At 32.6% G+C, this 22,160-nt stretch overlaps 1 protein-coding gene across 1 annotated transcript in view; it reads left to right on the forward strand.

Annotated features, from left to right (window-relative positions):
• Positions 1–22,160, forward strand: part of LOC135097639 (calcium-dependent secretion activator-like) — a 267,744-nt gene that overhangs the window by 170,596 nt on the left and 74,988 nt on the right. Inside the window, exons 14-16 of the mRNA XM_063999592.1 lie at positions 3,532–3,719; positions 16,773–16,787; positions 18,511–18,540. Coding sequence (XP_063855662.1) covers positions 3,532–3,719; positions 16,773–16,787; positions 18,511–18,540 — 233 coding nt within the window. The remainder of the gene's footprint in view (positions 1–3,531; positions 3,720–16,772; positions 16,788–18,510; positions 18,541–22,160) is intronic.

Here is a 22,160-nt window from a genome sequence, read left to right on the forward strand (position 1 = left end):
CAATACCTCTTTGCAACTCCATACAATCAACATAGCTCTTTTATTACTTTTAGTGTGTGTGTGTGTGTGTGTGTGTGTGTGTGTGTGTGTGTGTGTGTGTGTGTGTATTTACCTAGTTGTATTGTACAGGACATGAACTAAAGCTTATTTTATCCTGTCTCTATAACCATATTTATCCGGTTTCTCTTTAAATGTGTGTATACTGTTTGCCACAACCACCTCTTCCTTCAAATCATTCAAGATTTCAATAGTTCAGTACAGGAAGCTGTATTTCTTGATGTTGCTTAAACATCCACTCTTCTTTATTTTCTTCCCATGCCCTCTCATCCATTGCTCTCCCTCCTCCATCTGTAGTACCAAGTAATTTCTCTCTATTCTTTGTATATTGTTTACTAATTTGTACATTGTCATCAGGTCTCTCTTTCTCTTCTCTCCTTTAGTGTTGGTAATCCCATCTCTTCAAGTCTTTCTTTATAGCTTAAGTCTTTCTGGTACCATCTTTGTCGCTATCCTCTGTATTCTTTCCAGCTTCCGTATATCTTTTTTTTCTTTGTGGAACCCAAACTACTGCTGTGTATTCCTATTTAGGTCATATTATGCTCATTGTAATTTTCTTCATTTCTTTATCTAAATATTTAAATGCCACCCTAATGTTTGTTAACAAGCTGTATGTAGAGCCAAGTATTCTGTTTATGTGTCCTTCAGGTGATAGTGTGTCCTGGATCATTACTCCCTAATCTTTTTCTTCATTACTTTTCATTATTATTTCTCACAATTTTTAATTCTGTGAAGGTCTCTTTTTTACTTTTTCCTATTTCCAACACATGGCATTTTCTGGCATTAAATTCTAGTTTCCATCTTTAGCTCCATGCATGTATCTTGTCTTTGTAACTCCTTGCAGTCATTTTCATCCTTTATTATTTTCATTATTTTTGCATCATCAGTGAAAAGGTTTATATAGCTATTTAGATCCTTTGTCATATCATTTACATATATTTGAAACATAACAGGTGCTAACACAGATTCTTGTGGTACCCCACTTGTCACTTTGCACCAACTTGAATTAGTGTCTTTGATTACTGTTCTCATTTCTCTCCCTTGTAAATAATCCTTGATCCATCTCAATGTTTCTCCATTTAGTCCTCCTTCATTCTCTAACTTCCACATAAGACTTTTGTGGGGAACTTTAACAAATGTTTTTTTGAGATCCAGGTATACCGAAACAACCAATTCGTCCCTCTCTAGCACTCCATCTATTACTCTCTTATAGAAGCTCAGTAGATTTGTGACACAGGATCTCCCTTTCCTGAGTCCAAATTGCTTTTCTGTAATTATCTTTTCATCTTCTAAATATTGTATCCATCTGTCCTTAATTACTATTTTACAAAGCTTGCTTACAATGCTTGTTCATGACACTTGTCTGTGATTTAATGGTTTCATTTTATTTCCCCCTTTGTATATTGGGACTATATTAGCTCTTTTCCATTCCCTTGGTACTTTTTCCTTCTTTCAACGAGCTGGTAACTATATCCCATATGGGTTCCTTCATTTGTTCGCTGCATTCTTTTAATATCCATCCATTTTATTGATTAGGTCCCATAATTTTTTTAATATCCAGCTCTTCCAGCAGTTTTTTTATTTCTTGTCTCTTTACTTGTATCTCCTGTATTCCCTCATTCTGTGATACCACTTTCAGTGCCACAAAATCAGTCTCCTTTGTTAACACAGATTGAAAACTCATTAGTTCACTCATCTCCTCAGTAGTTTCATAAACTCTTCCTTCTCTTCTTTACTTGTTTATGTCATCCCAGTTTCATTTTTCCACTTATGTATCTGTAGAAGAGTTTGGGCTCTTCCTTGCATGTTCTTACTATGTCACTTTCAAAAATTTCCTTCTTCTCTTTATTATACCATATTCATTCCTTAGCTTTCTGTATTCTTCCCTAGTATTTCTGTTCAGTTTTCTGATCATATTCCTCCATGTCCTGTCCTGTTTCTTTTTTTGCTTCCACACACCTGGTATTGTAATATTCGTGCTTCCCAATTTTCACTTTATAACTTGGTACAAACTGTTGCACCCCCTATATTCTTGCTCAAAATTATCTTGTGTGTGTGTGTGTGTGTGTGTGTGTTTAACTAGTTATGATACACTGGAAGGGAGCTATGTTTGTACTGTCTTGTTTCCATATCATCTATTATTTAATTGTTTTTTAAATCATGAATAATCCTTGCATAGAGCACTTCCTCATCCAGTCCATTCTGTGCTAATATGAGGGAAGCTAGACTTCTTTGTCTCTTTTCTTAGTGGTTGCTTTTAATTTTCTTCCATGTTCTCTTGTTTCCCTTTTGTTGCACACGTGTGTGTGTATTTACCTAGTTGTATTTACCTAGTTGTGGTTTACGGGAGGGTAGTAATCTCGTGGTATCCCATCTCTATATCTATCCAGTTTGGTCTTAAAAGCATGGACAGTTACAGCATTGACAATGTCTTACTGAGTTCATGCCATTTGTTCACATTTCTATGAGGAAAACTATACTTTTTGATGTCTCTTCTACAGTTAACTTTCTACAGCTTCTTACTGTGCCTCCTTGTACTCTGTGTGTCTAAATTTAGAAAAAAAATTTTGTCCACATTTTCCATACCATTTATCATTCATTCTATAGATGTTTATTAAATCTCCTCTCTCTCTCTCTCCTATTTTCAAGGGTAGGAATTTCCATCATTTTTAATCTCTCTTCATAGGTTGAATTGCTCAAATCCAGAACCATCTTAGTGACTACTCTTTGTACTCTTTCTAATTTTACAATATTCCTCTTTGTATGATGAGACCACACCACTGCCACATATTCCAATCTTGGTCTTATCATGGAAGTGGACAACTTTTTATCATTCATTCATCCAAATATGAGAATGCCATTTTTACTCTTTTTAACAAATTCATCGTCTCTCCAGTAATTTTATCAATGTGTCTGTCTGTAGTCAAATTTTCAGTAACTGTTACTCTCAAATCCACTTCCTCTTGAGTTCTTTAACTTCTCACCATCTATCTCATAATGATATTGTATTCTTTTCTTACTCTTATCAAACTCCATTACTTTACATTTACTTAAATTGAATTCCATTTGCCAAGATTTACTCCATCTTTTTATCTCATTTAAATCAGTCATTTACATTTTCTACCCTTCTCATCAGCTTAGCATCATCTGCAAATAAGTTCATGTGTGTGTGTGTGTGTGTGTGTGTGTGTGTGTATCTAAAGTGGACAGCACATATACATGGATTTTTGACATCTTCAGGTGTCTTTTTTATTGCTTAAACCACTTAGATGTTAAGGGACAATGTAGTTAAACAGCTAATTTGGTGAGTGATGGAGCCTGAGTCTAGATGTCTTTTGGAAGCCAACAACATTAACTGATATTCTGACATATTAATTCATAAAAGGCATGCAAGAAAATGTCATAATATTCTGAAAATTTATTTTTGTAAATTATTTTATATATTCTACATGTGATGGTCTTTACTTTTTATAGGGATGGTTCAGTCCTGGGCAGATTTTTGTGTTAGATGAGTACCAGGCTCGATATGGTGTGAGGGGATGCTACCGACACTTGTGTTGTCTGGAGGATCTCCTAGATCGTGCTGAGAAGGGCCAGATGATTGACCCAACCCTAATTCACTACTCCTTTGCCTTCTGTGCCTCCCATGTACATGGGAATAGGTAAGTAGCTTTTCATTATTATTTAAACTTTTTAATAAGCCAGCTTGAATCCGAATTACATGGTGAGAATCATAGTGTTTATATATATATATATATATATATATATATATATATATATATATATATATATATATATATATATATATATATATATATATATATATATTTGAAACTAAATACATTAAACAACCTTCAGGATGTGAATTATTGGGATAAAAGCATGAGTGCTGCATAATCAGGTGCATACATTTTTTTTTTTTTTTTTTTTTTTTTTTTTTTTTTTTTTTTTTTTTTTTTGGATAAGTGATATCTGACAGTGAAATGTACATGTTTCAAGGTAGAAAACATTTAGATTACATGGATTCAGTATCTTGTATCTTCAATATGCAGCTACAGTATATTATTTGCAGTGCAAAAACATAACTATAATGTAATTTTGAAGTATGGATTGATTAGTTTTATTGATGGTGTGGAAATAATCTTGCACTTCTAATGTTCAGTGAATTTTGATCTTGCTTTACCCATTTTATTAAATTTTATTTATTTATTTATTTTTTTTTTGAATAGCAAATAACAAATATGCAGTTTTAAACATCACATATTTTTAGTTAATCAAGTTTAACTTGATTAACTATTCACTTTATTAAGATTGCTTTGTCTTGAGATAAGCCTATTGATATGCTACAGAAAACTGTTTTTCAGTATATATTTTTTTTAATGCAGGCATAACTGGGGGCCTTGTTGTGACCATGTCCTTTTGCAAAATTGTCAGACAATAAAGCATAAAAATCTATTCCCTAGGGAAAGGTGAAAGGAATAAATGTAACAACAAGGAAGCCCCTTTCTCCTTACCCAAGGGAACAAATATTCCAAATTAGTAGGTTAGCCATGGGCTCTCCCTTTGCAGTATTGCTAGCAAACTTCTTCATGGGCTGTTTAGGTATTCTGCAAGGATGACGATCTAGACATAATTTGCTGATATACCGATATATTTATAAAGACAAAATGCAGTGTTGATGTTGAGCTAGTCAGATTATTTGTAAGAAATCTGTGAATTCACCTTTACAATACAAAACAGCAAAAATGAATCATCTCCTTGCGTTTTTTTAGATGGCACGAATGAGAATATTTCAATATAGAAATATATATCAAGCCTATAAATCTCAGACATTGCCTCAATAGTAGAAATGAGTGCCTACAGACTTACAAGATCTCTACCATTGATGCCTTCATTCAGAGAGCATTCACAACTGCAGCACTTAGAAACAGATACACAAGGAAATAGAATGATCAACTAAGTACTTATTAGCAATGGCTTCGAAGAAAATTGTAGATTACTCGATGAAAAAAATTGGAATAGTTGATACAACACTGATGTCACTAAGAAGGAAAAGGACATTGTTATACCCCCTCAAGCATTCTTCTCAATAATGTACAAAAGAGGATAGACCCTGAGAAGAGAATAAATTTTCAGATATAGTACATGAACAAGATCATCTCCTGGTAAGAAACAATCCTGACAAGAATTGAGAGACATCTCAAAAGTCACATATCATTTATGTGTAGGCTTGTTTGCAAGCACTTTACCAACATTACAAGAAAAATCTTTGAAGAAAACACTGAATACATTGATGCATGCTTTGATGTGCAACATCTTCTCATCTTCAAAACATTAATTTCAAAGATGTTGACCCCAAGTTTAACATTTAACCTGAGAGTTTACAAGTCCTGGCAAACATGTGAAGAAGACAATCCTGACAAGAATTGAGAGACATCTCAAAAGTCACATATCATTTATTTGTAGGCTTGTTTGCAAGCACTTTACAAGAACATTACAAGAAAAATCTGAAGAAAACACTGAATACATTGATGCATGCTTTGATGTGCAACATCTTCTCATCTTCAAAACATTAATTTCAATGATGTTAACCCCAAGTTTAACATTTAACCTGAGAGTTTACAAGTCCTGGCAAACATGTGAAGAAGGAAGAGAAAAACCAAGAAATTAATTGCATTATCATACACAGAAGACAGTGAGGGGGAGCAAGACACATTGACCAGAGACATCTGTGCAAGGGCAGGAACTGTGAGAAGAAACCTTAAATGACTTTTCTCACATTTCATGCATCTTTCTCGTTCCTCATCTCTAAATAAGAAAGATCTTGCTAAATGCTGGAGAGTGGTGCAGGACCCATCATGAATATGAAGGAAATAGTGATATTATCTCTTTCCTCCTCTAAGCCTTAAAAGGTAATCTTGAAGACTTTACGAAATTTGATGATTGTGAACTGCTGTCATACCAGAAGAATGAGTCACCTTGGGAGACTAAAGCATGCCTGACATCAAAGTAGGGCAGATGTGGTGATGTCAATGATGGAGGCTTTTAGTAAGTCAGTCCATTCACTGCTTCTTTATTTAATAAACTTAATTCAAAACATTTATTGTTTGAGTTTCTTGCCCTTTCTTGTTAATCATGATATTTGTGGAAAAAGACTTAGATGTAATAATAAATAACAAGCCATCATCAGAAGACCACATAAATGCCAAAGCATGGAACATGCACCACTTATCGGTAAATATGAGGATATCACTTAGATACATAGATGAGGAAATAATTAAAAAAATAATCACATCCGTAAGACCAACACTTGAATATGCAGCAGTAATAGGGAATTCACTTCTGAAAAAAAAATGAATTGAAAAGGTAAAGTGCAAAGATCAAGTATAAAATGGGTACCAGACTTGAAAGATCTTCACTATGAAGAAGGGCTTGACAAACTGAAGCTCTCTATATCCGAGAGATGAAAATGAGGTGACATGTTCATGTCATATATATGTAAAAGTTTTACATTTATATTTTACATATATGTAAAAGGAAAATAAAAGAATGATATCACAGACTTTGTGGTACCACAACAATCAGTGCTAAGAGGACACAGTAAGAAATTGTACAAAAAAAAAGGATGAAGAAAGATGTAAGAAAATATAATTTTCCTGACAGAGCAATCAGCCAATGGAATTTATTGATTGATGAAGTTGTGTGTAATAAACTTTAAAACATGAGACATTACTAGCTTGACTCATTGTGGTAAAAGTACAATTAGGTAAGAATATATATATATATATATATATATATATATATATATATATATATATATATATATATATATATATATATATATATATATATATATATATATATATATATATATATATATATATATATATATTTATTTATTTATTTATTTATTTATTTATAATGTGTGTGCCTGTGTGTGTAGGTGTTTATAATTATGCATATTTGTACATATTATAGGTGTATGCTTTAACTAGTCTCAGATATGCAGTGTAATGTGTAATGGTCTCAGAGAAGCGAAAAGATTATAATCATGCTACTTTTTAAGTTAGTTTAAGAATATTATTGATTTAGATACAAAGTACTGTATAACCAGAGATAAATTTGTCTCATTAGTTGGTAGTATATAGCCACCACAAAGCTGTACAAATTTATTAATTTTTCATTAATATGTTAATTGTCTTGACTATTTATCCCTCTTGTGCAAAAGTATTTACTAACAGCACATACTTGATTATTATTATTTTTTAATCTATAGTAATTTTCCAGTCTTGTTCATATGTTTTCTATAATTTTTCTCTTTAAAATCATTAAAGCTTAAGGATGCAATAGTTGAAATTATGTAATGCATTTTCCATATCCATTGTTGTGCAAGTAACTTTATTGTGATATGCATAAAAAAATTATATTAATCTTTGTTCATTAGAATGAGAAGGAATATCACACACACACACACACACACACATATCGTTGTCGAGTAAACAAGCAGCGATCCAAGCTCCAGCAGAGAAAGATTTTGTTTGACCACACCCACCACTAGGAGTCTAGAATGTGTTCCCAGGTAGGAGCTGTGCTCAAGTAGAGTTGTCCTGTCTCCAGAAATAAATAAATAAGGGAAAATTTAAGTAATAACAGAGGTAATAAAATGAGTAAAAGTTCCAGCAAGGCGGACGCCATAGGTGGGAGCGGAGTGTTGCCAACAGGGTCACCATTCCCAGGATTTGAGGAAGATAATGAACTACATGATAAAATGCAAGGAAGGAAAGTGGCTTTGATGGAAGGGATGATCAGTGACCTCATTGAAAGGGTGAAAAATTTAGAAAAAAAATAACATGACCTGGAAGAGGAAAACAAAGAATTGAAAACACTATGCGCTGATCTAAAAACAAAATTAAAGGAAAATAATGATATTGTTAAAAAAACAGGAAAATGAAGTGATAGGGATGAAAAGTGAACATCAAATCCGGAGGAAGGAAAAAGAGGAAGAAAAAGTTAACTTTACAGAAATCATAGAAGCTCAAAAGAAGAAAAAGACACATTTAAGTAAGGAAATTGTGAAAGTTGATGAAACAGAAGGAATCGATGGTAAGGGACACAGTGAACAAAAAGAAATGTATTGTTGTATATGGATTAAAAGAGGAAACAGAGCCAGTAAGATACAAGAGGGAAAGAGAACAAAAAAAGTTAGCAGAGGATGTTGTAAGAAATACACAGAGAGAAGGGGAGGACTGGATAAGTAAAATTGAGGAAATACATAGACTGGGGAAGTACTCGTATATAGAAGGAGGAGAACAACCACTGAAAGTAAAATTTAGGGCATAAACAACAGCCATGGAAGTGATATCGAATGCGTGGAAACTGGACAAGACAGAGCAATACAGGAAAGTTTGGATAAAGAGGGACATGAATAAGGAGGAGAGACTCAAGGTAAGCGATCTAATAAAAGAAGCAAAGGCAAAAAACGAGAACGGAACAGGAAGAGAAAAAAAGTTCTATTGGAAGGTAAAAGACGAGAGGCTCAGGAAGTGGTATCTGACAAAAAAAGAATAGAAAATGTAGATATTGTATGGAAAAATAAAAAGTGAACAGTGGCATATACAAATATAAATGGTTTAATATCAACATTGTGAGCATTGAATAATTATATTAAGATAAAGCAGCCCTACATTATGGGTATTACTGAAGTTAAACTAAATGGGACAATAGAAAATATAAGAATTGGTAATAGTAATTATAATGTGTGGATAAAACATAGAAATAATAAGAAAGGGGGAGGAGTCATGTTACTTACAAAGAAGAGTATAAGAGTGGAAGAGGTTGAAATAGGAGAAGGAATGGCAGAAGTAATTAGAATTCAAACAAAAAGGAAAGGAGAAGGAAGAAGAGATTTTGCAGTGGCTTATGTACCCCCAAAGACGAATGCATGGACACAAGAGGATTATATATTATTGTTAAGAGATACTAGTAACTGTTTGGAGAGAATACTGGCAGAGAGTAATAATATAACACTTATGGGTGACTTTAATTGCAAGGAGATATGCTGGGAACAGTGGACCACAGATGGGGGAGAAGAGTCATGGGGATATATGCTTCTAAATTTAATAATAACAAATACTATGACTCAATGGATTGGAGAAAATACAAGATTTGGGGGTAATGATGAGGCATCAAGGCTAGACTTGTTTACAAAGTAAATGGACATCATTGAAAGAATAAATTATCAGTGCCCACTAGGTAAAAGTGATCATCTGTTAATTGAATTCAGTATAGGCAGTGGTCCAATAGAAAATAGGAATTAAATTTAGAAGAATGGGAGATATAATTACAGGAAAGCAGATTTTATCAGCTTGAGGGAATATTTTGCAGAGGCTAAATGGAAACAACTGTTCACGGCAAGCAGTACGCAGGAAAAGTGAGACATATTCATGGAAATTCATAATGAAGGGGTCAGTAGATGTGTACCAAAGATCAAAACAAAGGAAGTGAAAAAGAAAAAAGACTGGTTTAATACGAGATGTATAACAGCAAGAAAAGAAAAAGAAGCAGCATGGAATAGATGGAGAAAAAAAGGAGGAAGTGAGAAATTGGAAGATTTCAAGAAGGCAAGAAATGAATATATCAGAATCCTGAGAGATGAAGAAAGGAATTATGAGAAAGATATAGTTACCAAATGCAAAGATGAGCCGAAGTTATTCTTCAGATATGTGAATGGGAAGATGAAAAAGAGGCAAACAATAGATAAATTAACAAAAGATGACATCACATACGAGGGTACATGGTTACAAGTGGAATTAAAGAACAAATGCTTCCAGTCAATATTTACCAAAGAAAGCAAATTTGAAGAAGAAAGAGCATGGCACAGAGACAATGTGATAAGAGAGATACAGGTGGACATAAGTGAAATTAAAAAGATTATGAAAGATTTGGATGTAAATAAGGCTCAAGGACCAGATGGAGTGCCTAACTGGATACTTAAGGAATGTTGTGAACAACTGGCAGAAGGTACCACAGTATGTTCTTTTAAGGAAGAAAAAATTCCTTTAGACTGGAAGAGAGCCAATATTGTGCCCATTTTTAAAGGAGGTAATAAAGAAGATCCATTGAATTACAGACCAGTGTCCCTAACAAGTGTGGTGGCAAAAATAACAGAAAGAAGGGTTAAAAACAGATGTATGGAATATTTAGAAGAAACACATACATTGACTGACAGACAATTTGGTTTCAGAAGTGGAAGATCTTGTTTCACGAATTTAGTGAGCTTTTATGGTAGAGCAATTGATATAATTCAAGAGAGAGAGAGAGGGTTGGGCAGACTGTGTTTATTTAGACCTAAAAAAAGCATTTGATAAGGTACCACACCAGAGACTGCTATGGAAAATTCAAAATATAGGGGGTTTGCAAGGAAACACTGAATTGGATTACAGACTTCTTGAGGGATAGAGAAATGAGAACAGTAATAAAGGGAGAAAAATGAGAATGGTGTAGAGTTACAAGTGGAGTACCACAGGGGACAGTCTTAGTCCCCGTAATGTTTTTAGTGTATGTCAAAGATATGGTGGATGAGGTTGACAGTTTGCAGACGATGCAAAATAATTGAAAAGAGTGGGAAAACAATATGGATTGTGAAATATTACAGAAAGATCTAAATAAGATATATAAATGGAGTAAGAAATGGTAAGTGGAATTCAATGCAAAGAAATGCAAGGTGATGGAATTAGGAAAAAGCAAAAGAAGATTGACAAGTTCCTACACCATGGGAGAAGTGGAAATTAAGAAAATCAAAGAAGAAAAAGACTTGAGAATTACAATAAGTGATAATTTATCACCAGTAAAACATGTAAACAAAGTAGTTGGAGAAACTTATGAGTTACTAAGAAAGATGAAAGGGGCATTTGCTTATATGGATGAAGAGATGATGAAAAAGTTGATGGAATATGTGATTCTACCAAAACTGGAATATGCCACAATTGTTTGGTCACCCCATAATAAAAAGGAAATAAGGAAAATAGAAAGGATCCAAAGAGCTACAACCAAATTGGTACCAAGTTTGAGAGATTTAACCTATGAAGAAAGATTAAGGAAACTGAAGCTTCCATCATTACAAAAGGGAAGAGAAAGAGGAGATTTGCTTGCTATATACAGAGCTTTTAAAGGATAAGAATCAGGTTGACAAAAGAAGACTCATTTGTGTGGGACTCAAGAGCTACAAGAGGACATGGAGTGAAATTGAAGAAAACAGCAAGTAGAAGAGATGGCAAGAAATATGGTTTCCCAAATAGAAGCACAGAAATATGGAACAACATACATGAAACAGTGGTACAAGCAAAAAATATTCATGAATTTAAAGTTAAGCTAGATGCTTATAGATGTAGAGACAGGACAGCATGAGCATAGCTCTTTTCCTGTAAAACACAACTAGGTAAATACACACACACACACACACACACACACACACACACACACACACATATATATATATATATATATATATATATATATATATATATATATATATATATATATATATATATATATATATATATATATATATATATATATATATATATATATATATATATATATATATATATATATATATATATATATATATATATATATATATATATATATATATATATATATATATATATATATATATATATATATATATATATATATATATATATATATATATATATATATATATATATATATATATATATATATATATATATATATATATATATATATATATATATATATATATATATATATATATATATATATATATATATATATATATATATATATATATATATATATATATATATATATATATATATATATATATATATATATATATACATACAGGGAGGTCACTATGATACAAGCAGTTAGGTTTCATTTGAATTGCTCATGTGCCAACTTCTTGTATAAGTTAACACGTAACTAATGGATTACATTCCGTAACCCTTGTCAAAGGCAAGTTTTCAAGCTAAAATGTAAGATACCAAACGCAAAAAATGTGTCTATATTACAGAACTGTAAATAAAGCAACCTGAAAGAGATAACATCATACAAAGAACATTATTTAAAATTGATTAAACATATAAAACTTGTATAACACTCACCAATGCATAGCTAATGCATCACCACTCCTGTGCTTTTTTACAATTTCTACCCTCTGCAAGTGTTATTGGCACTCTAGTTCACCTAGTCTTAGTGCAGGGACTTGCACTGTAATTCATTGGCTGCTTGGGAGGCATAGTTAGCACTTGAGAGACAAAATAAGGCACAATCTATATACCACATTGTCAGTCACACACACAATACCACACCAAAGACAGTGAATGAAAGAACATGCCAGCAGTAACACTATAACACATGCAAGCACTGATCACTTACATGAAGGACTGTACATACACTATACTTATTCTGTATTGTAATTATACATGCAAGCAAAAATGAGGATAGAGTATAAGTATAAGGATGAGCAGTAAGGCCATAATAGTGGGAATCTGAGAGACACAGAGTTAAGAACTGATGGGACTTGGGAGAATGAATGGACAGGAGAGAGGTGCACAGTTCTCTTCCACTGCTCACAAGCTCATCTTTATGCATCTGAATCATATAGCACCATCACCATACAGCCTGGATGTGTTAGCAGGAGGGTGCAGGAAGGTGCACATTTTAAACTTTATAATTTTACTCACCTTATCTTCAGATTTTGTGCTCGTATAAAGAAAATAGTCCCTAATTTACACATCTTGTATCTTCTGTGTCTTGTATAATGGATGCTTGTATAATGGGACTTTGCTGTATATACATATATATATATATATATATATATATATATATATATATATATATATATATATATATATATATATATATATATATATATATATATATATATATATATATATATATATATATATATATATATATATATATATATATATATATATATATATATATTATACACACACACACACACACACATGCACTTTTTTTTTCAAATATATTATAATATTTTTCAGTTGACTTTAGGAAACAATTGCAGACTAAAATATTTTTCAGTGAATTTTGGCAAACAACTGGGATTGTTGCACAAGTGAATCTTATTCTTCTATTCCAGAGTTCCCATATGTGACTTTGTAAGACATTTCATGCTATCTTTTCTTAACATCCTCATGATCATCATTAATGCCAGAACAAGTGTGACTTTTATAATGCTTATGAGGAATCCCATTTACAGCACTATTCTTGGAACTAAAGCTTTTATATTTCATTAATAAGGATAAGAATTATGCTTTCTTGTTGTAAAGCAAGGTTGAAATATATTTAATCCTCTCATGCACTGTCATGTGTTATTGACACAGCGGACTTAAGGCATTGGGCTGCAAAGTTGTATACTATAATTGCTGTTGTAAAATACCTTACCAGAAGTATCATTTCATGATTTGGAAAATCAATGGTGATACTGCACTGCCTTTGCCCTTAGTATGGAAAATGTCTTGGTAGTATTCTTGTGAAACAAACTCTGTAATAGATGTAGCTACCCATTAATTGTTGCATCACTCATCCTTATATATATATATATATATATATATATATATATATATATATATATATATATATATATATATATATATATATATATATATATACTGTAGCACTGATTCCTATAAAATGGTTTCAACTTCTCTTTATTTGCATGATATTGTTCTCAAGATTAATTTATGGGGTTAGATGTTTAGTGATAAAAGATGAAATGTTGGTAAGTGGTCAAAATTTATTTTTAATTCAGCGGTGTCTGAGAGGGTTAACAATTTCTTTCTAGCCATGTGCAGTATTGAATATTATATTTCATCAGATTGTGCACTGGTCATCAGAAAATAGATAAGACTGATGCAGTTACACATTGTGTCATGTAGCCCTTGTCTGGGAATTATTTCCAGGTTCAAAACTAGCAAACATTCCTGGGCTGATATGCATATATCCACATTCACAACCTGAAAAACATTCTTGTACAATAGTGAAATTTAAAAAGGGGGCATATTAAGGTTGAAGAAAACATAACTTAATTGTAGATATATTATTGGAATGGACAGAGATGATATCAATAAATTTATGTATGAATATAAAATAATATAGTTTCCAATTTGTATTAAAAAGTACCTAGCAGCCATCTAAATCTAAACAGAGTTATTGCTTATCCCTTTCAATCTGGCACAAATTTATTTAAGCTATGTTCTTTCCCTTCAGTACCATATGAACTTGTCACAACCAAATATAGACATATAGATCAGTTCAGCTGATTGGCTAAACTAATTACTCACAACAGATGCTGATTGGTTGCCATAGCCAGGCAGTGTCTGACAGAAACTTCTGTGAGATGCTCTCTTTGATGGGCTATGTAATTTTATATGAGTTGGTCCATCTAGAAATACATGCACATGATGTTTCATCATACTAATGGACTGCCTCCCGTTTCCATGGTTTCACTTTCCATGAATTCATATGTTCACAGATTTTCTCCTGTGGCACAAAACAGCCACAAAGAAATTTTCATAGCATCACTCCAAACATTCCCAATCTATCCATAGCCCATTAACACCATCATAAATAGTCATCACTTATACCATTAATTCTGGTGTAATTTATGTTAATTTCTTACAGTTTGTTATTAAAATATTTGTTTAGTTTTGAGAACTTATTGACACATTTCTGTTGCACATCACTTAATCCCTTCATTGTCCTCCAGTCAGTTTCATTGAAGAACTTCATAAGGTCAGTAAAGTTTGCTTTGGCCTAGTTCCATTTCTTCTTGTGCAATTCTTCCCTCTCAATATCAGTATTCCATCTTATAAATTGTATGAAATAACATAATTACTTCCTTCAAAGGAACACATATTTTTTTTTTTTTTTTTTATACTAATCAGTTCCATGTGAATATATGTTAAAAGAATGTACAGAACTGTCTATGTACGTTTGATTGTTATGAAACACGTGATTCATTGTAAAAATGAATTTCAGAAAGAGAATTATTTCTTCTGATCATGAAGTTTTTATCAGATGTTCCATAAAGTGAAAATTATGAATGTATAGCTTGGAATAGAACAAAAATAACACCTTAACTGTCACCATAATTAAATTTCTCAGTAATTCATCAATTTCATAGAATTTCTGCATAATCAAGAAACATGCATAAATATTTTTAATCTGCACTCTACATAAATTCACTTTATTTTATTCAGTCTAATTTGTTATGTACATGTTTGAAATTATATAACTACTCTTGTTTTTACTAATATCAAATATTTCACAATGAATCTAAGTTACATTGAAAGTTTGTGAATATGATGTTGTTGAGAGCAGCTCAGAGCAGCCTGTGTCAGTCTGACTGACTGACAACCAACCAATCAACCAATTAAAGACTTTTGTGAAATACTAGTTCAACCAATCAGCTGAAGGGGTTTAGCTTAGATTGGATATAAATTATGTGTTAGGTTATAAGATATAAACTGTAATAAGGAAGGTTTCATATTAATTTTTGAGACAAATAGAACTGAATTGCATACAGCTTCTATGACACACCAAAATATATTCTAACTGTTCATGTTTGATGCCTTAATCCTTACACTTTTTTTCTGTCTTGGTGGTGTAAGTTGACTAAATAATTGTTTCCCTTGCCTGTTCTATTTATTGTATTTGTCTTTGTACTCAGCCTTCCCTCTGCATAATCTTGCCATCTGTTAATAAGTCTAAAACTCATCCAGTGTCAGGTAGTGCCTGGAACTGAAATCTATTACTGTAGGAGTGTCTTTATCATATCTTTAGAAATTTCTTGATAGTACTTAGTGGCTTAACAATTCTGTCTCATAGAATGTATTACCAGCAGTTCTGCTTTATAAGTGAAATTATTTAACAAGAGTTATTTCAGTTTCTGGGCTGACTCTAAATAAAGTTGGCTTCTGCTAGAAAGGAAGTGCTCGGAAAGATTTAGATTTTATGAATACCAAACATCTACTTCATTATAGACATGTGTTATGGGAAGCTACATTACCTGCATGGCTTGTATTTAGTTATGTACCCCTTTCATGATGTCAACTTTTAAAAACTTAAGATTTAATATTAAGTAGATTATTCAAATATAATTGAAGATCTTTATGTATGTTAGATAGCCTCAAACTATTTTAAGCATTCCTCACAAGGAAAACCAAGGAAAACTGGGAAGACAAACGATATTTGTAAAGTTATAATCCAGGCCAAAATTAGTGTATCTTGGTTTAGTATAGGGTATAGCTTTACATTTTTAAGGCAATCCTTATCTTACTGACAGATGAGTAAGGGCTGGTATTTCTGTCAGGTACCTAGATAATAACTTGCAAGTTTGCCAAACTAGTGTACATAATCTCCAGCAATTGTTGTCATCTGTGATTTACCATCTGTAAACACTTTGGAACTTAAATTTTCTGAGCTTTCAATAACTCATTTGCTTTTATTCATATTCAGTCATACCTGTTCTTTTACCAATTTTACATGTGTACAGTATTCGGAGTATTTATTAAGGCTTTTCATAGAATGCTTTCAGATGGGTCATTCTGGTTATTCCTTATCACTTTAACTGATGAGAGTTTGTGTTTTTTTTTTTCCTTTCTTTCTTTTTTTTTCTTCTTTTTTTTTTTTGGCAGTCATCAAGCATTAAGGTATGTCTTAAGGAGTCACTTCTTGATTTGTATAAAGCAGATAAAGTTTATAAAACTTGTTTATTATAATTGATTTAATATGAGGGTTTTTTTTTCTGTTATAACTTTTCAAAGGGCCTCAGTATCTCAAAATTTTCACATAATTGCCTATATATTATTGACTTTTTTTTTTCTCCTTAATTTATAAGTTGTAGGAAATCTGTAATTAAAATAAAAATCCATTTCTTACTAATTCAGTGTATGTGGTAGTTTTAATGAAATTTTCTGAGTGTAATTTTGTGAATGTAGTGGAATGACAGTGATTGAATGGGGACATAATTGCTCTTCATTATAGTTACAATATATTTGCTCTTATCACTATTAAAGATAGCCTCTTCATGTTTTTTTTATTTTTTTATTCAGTTTCTCTTTTTTGTGCTGAAGTTATTTAGGTTAACTTATAATTATTCTCCTGTGCTTTGAATGTGTAACATCTTTCTGCTGGAGGTGTCAAGAAAAACTATTCATGATTGCCATTTGTGTTGATCAACATTTCATGCATCCTTGCAGAGATCCTTCATATATATATATATATATATATATATATATATATATATATATATATATATATAATTACAGTGTGTGTGTGTGTGTGTGTGTGTGTGTGCGTGTAATAATAATAATAATAATAATAATAATAAACGGTTTATTATTTCGGCAGTTGACAAACTGAAAATGTACATAGGGGATGGGGAAAAACTTAACATGAATCCTAAAGGTAAGTCTAATCTAGGAGGGAAATACTATTGATTGATGGCTCGCACCATGGTGGGAATCGCACTGAGTCTGTACCGGTCCGTGCGCGGCGCCTTCAGGGGTGTTATTTTGTTGTGGTGTCTGGTGGCACGGACAGGGCGAGGCGCGTCGGGCGGCAGCATGTTTCTGAGACGCGGATGATGCAGTAGTCCCCTCCCAAACTTCTCCAGAGCCTCTCAGTGCCTGGTGGATATTCTGGACAGATTCAGGGTGGTCAGGGCTTCTTCATAGGTGGTGTATGCAGGGCCAAGGATGACCCTGCACACCCTTTTCTGCACACTCTCTAGCTGTAGCTGTTGAGTGTGTGTGAGGGAGGAGGACCACGCTGGGGAGGCGTACATGAGTTTGGGGAGGATGAAGGTAAGGTACACCCCCCTTAACTCATCTTTCGGCGTCCCCAGCGACCTGAGTCTGCACAGCATGTACAGCCTGTAGGTAGCTGATCTCACGGTGTGTGTGTGTGTGTGTGTGTGTGTGTCTACTCACACATCAGTTTACAGTATATGTTGTAAAAGTTAAATTACATATTTAGTTTATGTAAAACAGTATATTGTATGAAGGATTTTCTGATCAGTAATAATCAATGGAAATGTCACTATAATAGTTAGGCATAAGATGCTATGCCTTGATGTTGACTGAAATGAAATCTTACTCAAATTCATTGCCCTGATTATTGAGGTAAAAATATATGGAGCAATAAAGAAGGATGCTACCAGGAGAAAGATGAAAAGAGTCAAAGTACAAGTGTGCTTTTGTGTGAGTGCCTGAAATTTTATTATATTACAAATAGTAGATCAACTGCATGTATGTTGAATTTAAGTAAGCTACATACATGGTAGTACTCATGGGACAAACTATACCAAAACCAGGAAATATGGGTTGTGACTGCTAATATAGCTGTTCTCCCCCCACCCCACATCGCTCTCAGCCCCGCCGAGGATGGGACAGTGTCAGTAGGGTTAGTTACACACACACTTGTCACCCACACCTCCCCTAGTCTCTCTTCAACACTGCCAACTCCTTTTCCTGATCATGCAGGTTTGAGTGTGATAAATCTTGTGTGAATTTCTTAATACAGTTGCTTCTACATTTTGGTAAGTTTTATTCAGTTAAGAGATAATGCTAAGAAAATTATTTTGTGGAAAAACAGTGCTTATTTTTTTTTTTATTTATATGCCACTGTTTTCAAAATATGAGGTCAGTAAAACTTGATCAGGGAAGGAGAAGCAAGTGTGTTTGAGAGTTTAGGTAAAGTGGCAAATCTGCTGTTTGAAAGTTCTAGCCACTTTCACTCATTTGCTGTATGACCCGCACTACTCCCTAACCTGGTGACATTCGAAATTACCTTGTTAGCCTATGTGTCAGTATATTTGAAAATCAAACCATACATAATGAGCTTCCCTTCCTTACTATTTACATAAAGTAGGTTTCATTTTTTCATTTGTAATATTGAAAGTCACTTGTATTGACCTTTGGCCTCCCCTGTTTCAAATTGGATTTTGTTACATCACAGTGGTTTCAAGACATTCAGTAATTTAGGTATGCAAGTTGATTTCCTTCCTATGACATTCTTACAGTTTCAGTCTTCTTTTGAAAGAGCTAATTACAGTTAATGTGAATTTTTTTCTTTTTTCTTTTTTTATGCATGCTACATTATATGTTTAAAGCATGGCTGATTGATATTTCATGATAACATATTTCCAGTCAATGAATGGTTAGAGATAACAATGTGTATTTGGTGATGTACCCAAAGGTTTTTCCCTATATGAAAAGATTCCAAAGAGTCTGAGCCACTGATCAGTTATTGTGGCACCAACCACTCTGATGTTAACAATTATTGGTAATAATCCTTGATGTATCCCTGCTGTAATATGCACTGATTGGCTGTAGACAGGACGTGTGCCGTGTTGTGTAAGACTGTAATGTGATGTTGTTCAGTAAAATGTATCCAGTATGTGGCCAACAGGACATGCCACCAGGTAGCAGCCCATGAACATGGCCATAACTATTCTGGCATTAAGTAAATATGGTATTTGAAGTAGATATATTAATATGAAGCATTCTTTAAAACTTGAAAAGTAAGAAAAATATTATGGATGTAAATGAGTGTAAGAGAGATTATTCTACAGTAGTTTGTACCATTGGTATCATCTAGGACAGTGTTGATGAAAGAAAATTTGATCTGATACTTGGTATTAACCATTATCATATGTTCCTTGGAACATATTTGATTTGGAAATCAAAACCACCTTCTTACTGTATGGAGAGATTATAATTAATTTTATAATAATCTTATTGTAACAGTTTTATATATATATATATATATATATATATATATATATATATATATATATATACGAGTATATATATATATATATATATATATATATATATATATATATATATATATATATATATATATATATATATATATATATATATATATATATATATATATATATATATATATATATATATACAGTGAATTTGGTCTGACAGCCTAAACAAACATACTAAAATTGAGATACATATACCATAAAAGTGAGGAACTCTCCATAACTGGCAATGATTATACAGTTATTTTGAAAATTTACAGTGATTATATTTTGATAGTCATTTTCACTCTGTTCTTGGGTGCAAGATCTAAGTAGTTGGATGAAAAAAATCTGGAAATACCATTGCCTAACTCTTAATATACATCCTTATTGGAAGTATATAAACAAAATTAGCTTACTTGGAAATAACGACATAGTACATAAAATGATCTTAGTAGGATACATTGGTATGTTTAGTTTTCATCTGACACCATTTTGTCTTCTGTCCATAGCCAAGAACAAACTCAAGGCCCAATAGCCCCTAATGTACCATTTCCAACAAGGTTTGTTGAAAAGGAAAGTAGTGTAGAAGATTGGATTTCATGGTAATATAATCTAGAACCATCTTTATAATTACATAGTTTGCTAGATATACACAACACATTTTAAATTTTTATAAGCATATGAATAATTAGTATGCCAGTATTTTGAATATTTCTTTTATTACAGATGGAAAATGTTATGCTTCATGATGAGCATTTATTGCAATTTTATATTCATGTCATTCACGAGTCTATTGCATTGTGCACTAGTAACTTGAAATGTTGCAGTTGATATATTCAGTTAGGACAAATAATGCATATCATGCTGAACTTTATTTAGTGTGAATAGCATGATTGTTCTTATTCTGTGCATTTTTAGTAGTTCCATTAGTTCAGATTTAGTTACTTATGATAATGCCTTCATTCCAAGTTACAATTACTGTTTTGAATCCATGGGTGTTTGTCAGCACCTTGTCAATCTGCATGGAACTGTGATCTTTCCAAGCAACCTCTTTTTTTCAGTGCCACTTTTTTTTAATGCATTAGGAATTTACTGAGAAACTTACTTGTTTATAGGTGTGATTCTTCTCTGCAGAAATTTTCCTGGCTAAAATTTCTTAAGACGCTAAATACTTACTTCCCTCATACTTACATTATGAACTATGTAGATGTAGTTCCCTCTCTCTTATCAAGCTTCTTGCAACCAGGAAAATAGACAACAAACAAGCATCCATGTGGGTATTCATATAACACTACATTACAATCATATCATGATATGTATCATATTGAAACAGCAGTTTTCACACCAATTATCTCAGTGTTTCATAATTGTATTAAGTACTGTTCTTCATAATACACTTGAACATGATTTATTCATGAGAGAAGAATTTTATTTTATTTTCATTTTTATTTTTATTTATTTATTTATTTATTTATTTATTTTATTTTATTTTTTATTTTTATTTTTTTTTGGGCCAATAGATTTTAGTTTGCCCACATCTCTGTGCAGCTTTACCCATTTTATTCAGACCCAGGCATGAACATTTTATAGTGTATGATCATAAAAGAGGAAAAAAAGAAAAGAAAAAAAAATGGCAGAACATCTCTCCATGCCTGATTGGCAATCTAATGATCATTATACATGTGTGTATGCACTATGTATGTATGTATGTATGTCTGCAGGATGCCTTGATTTCTTTTGAGAGTGAATCAGGCCAGGCCACAGCTGGTTCCTGTTGTCTCCAACCCCCAACTCGATAGACAGAGATTTGGGTGGTTCTAACTAGACAGCAGTGTTATTTTAATGATTAAGAGTGTGGTGGGTCAACACCTCAGAGACAAGGTCACTCACCCTGCCTGCTGAGCACTGATGGTACACCCTAGGGTGGCTCACAGAAGCTCTGCCACCACTACCACCACCATGCAGTCTCTTATTCTCAGTAACTCATTATACATCAATATAAAAATTAACACAGCATAAGCAATGAAAGTTCATTGCAAATTTGTAATATAAGTTTCATAGTTTTTTCTGTTTTCTTCTAATTCTGCTGATGTGGTCGGGATCTGTGCCAGAATATGTGCTTTAATTTGATTTGAGATAGTTTGGGTGCATATGAAATACGAAAAGAAATAATGCTTTTGCAAAATAATCACTACTGCATGGCAGGTTTTATGCAAACTGCATCGGCCATGCCCACTTGTTACGTTAATTTATGCTTGAT

Source organism: Scylla paramamosain, unplaced genomic scaffold, assembly GCF_035594125.1.
Source record: "Scylla paramamosain isolate STU-SP2022 unplaced genomic scaffold, ASM3559412v1 Contig27, whole genome shotgun sequence".
Taxonomy (NCBI): domain Eukaryota; kingdom Metazoa; phylum Arthropoda; class Malacostraca; order Decapoda; family Portunidae; genus Scylla; species Scylla paramamosain.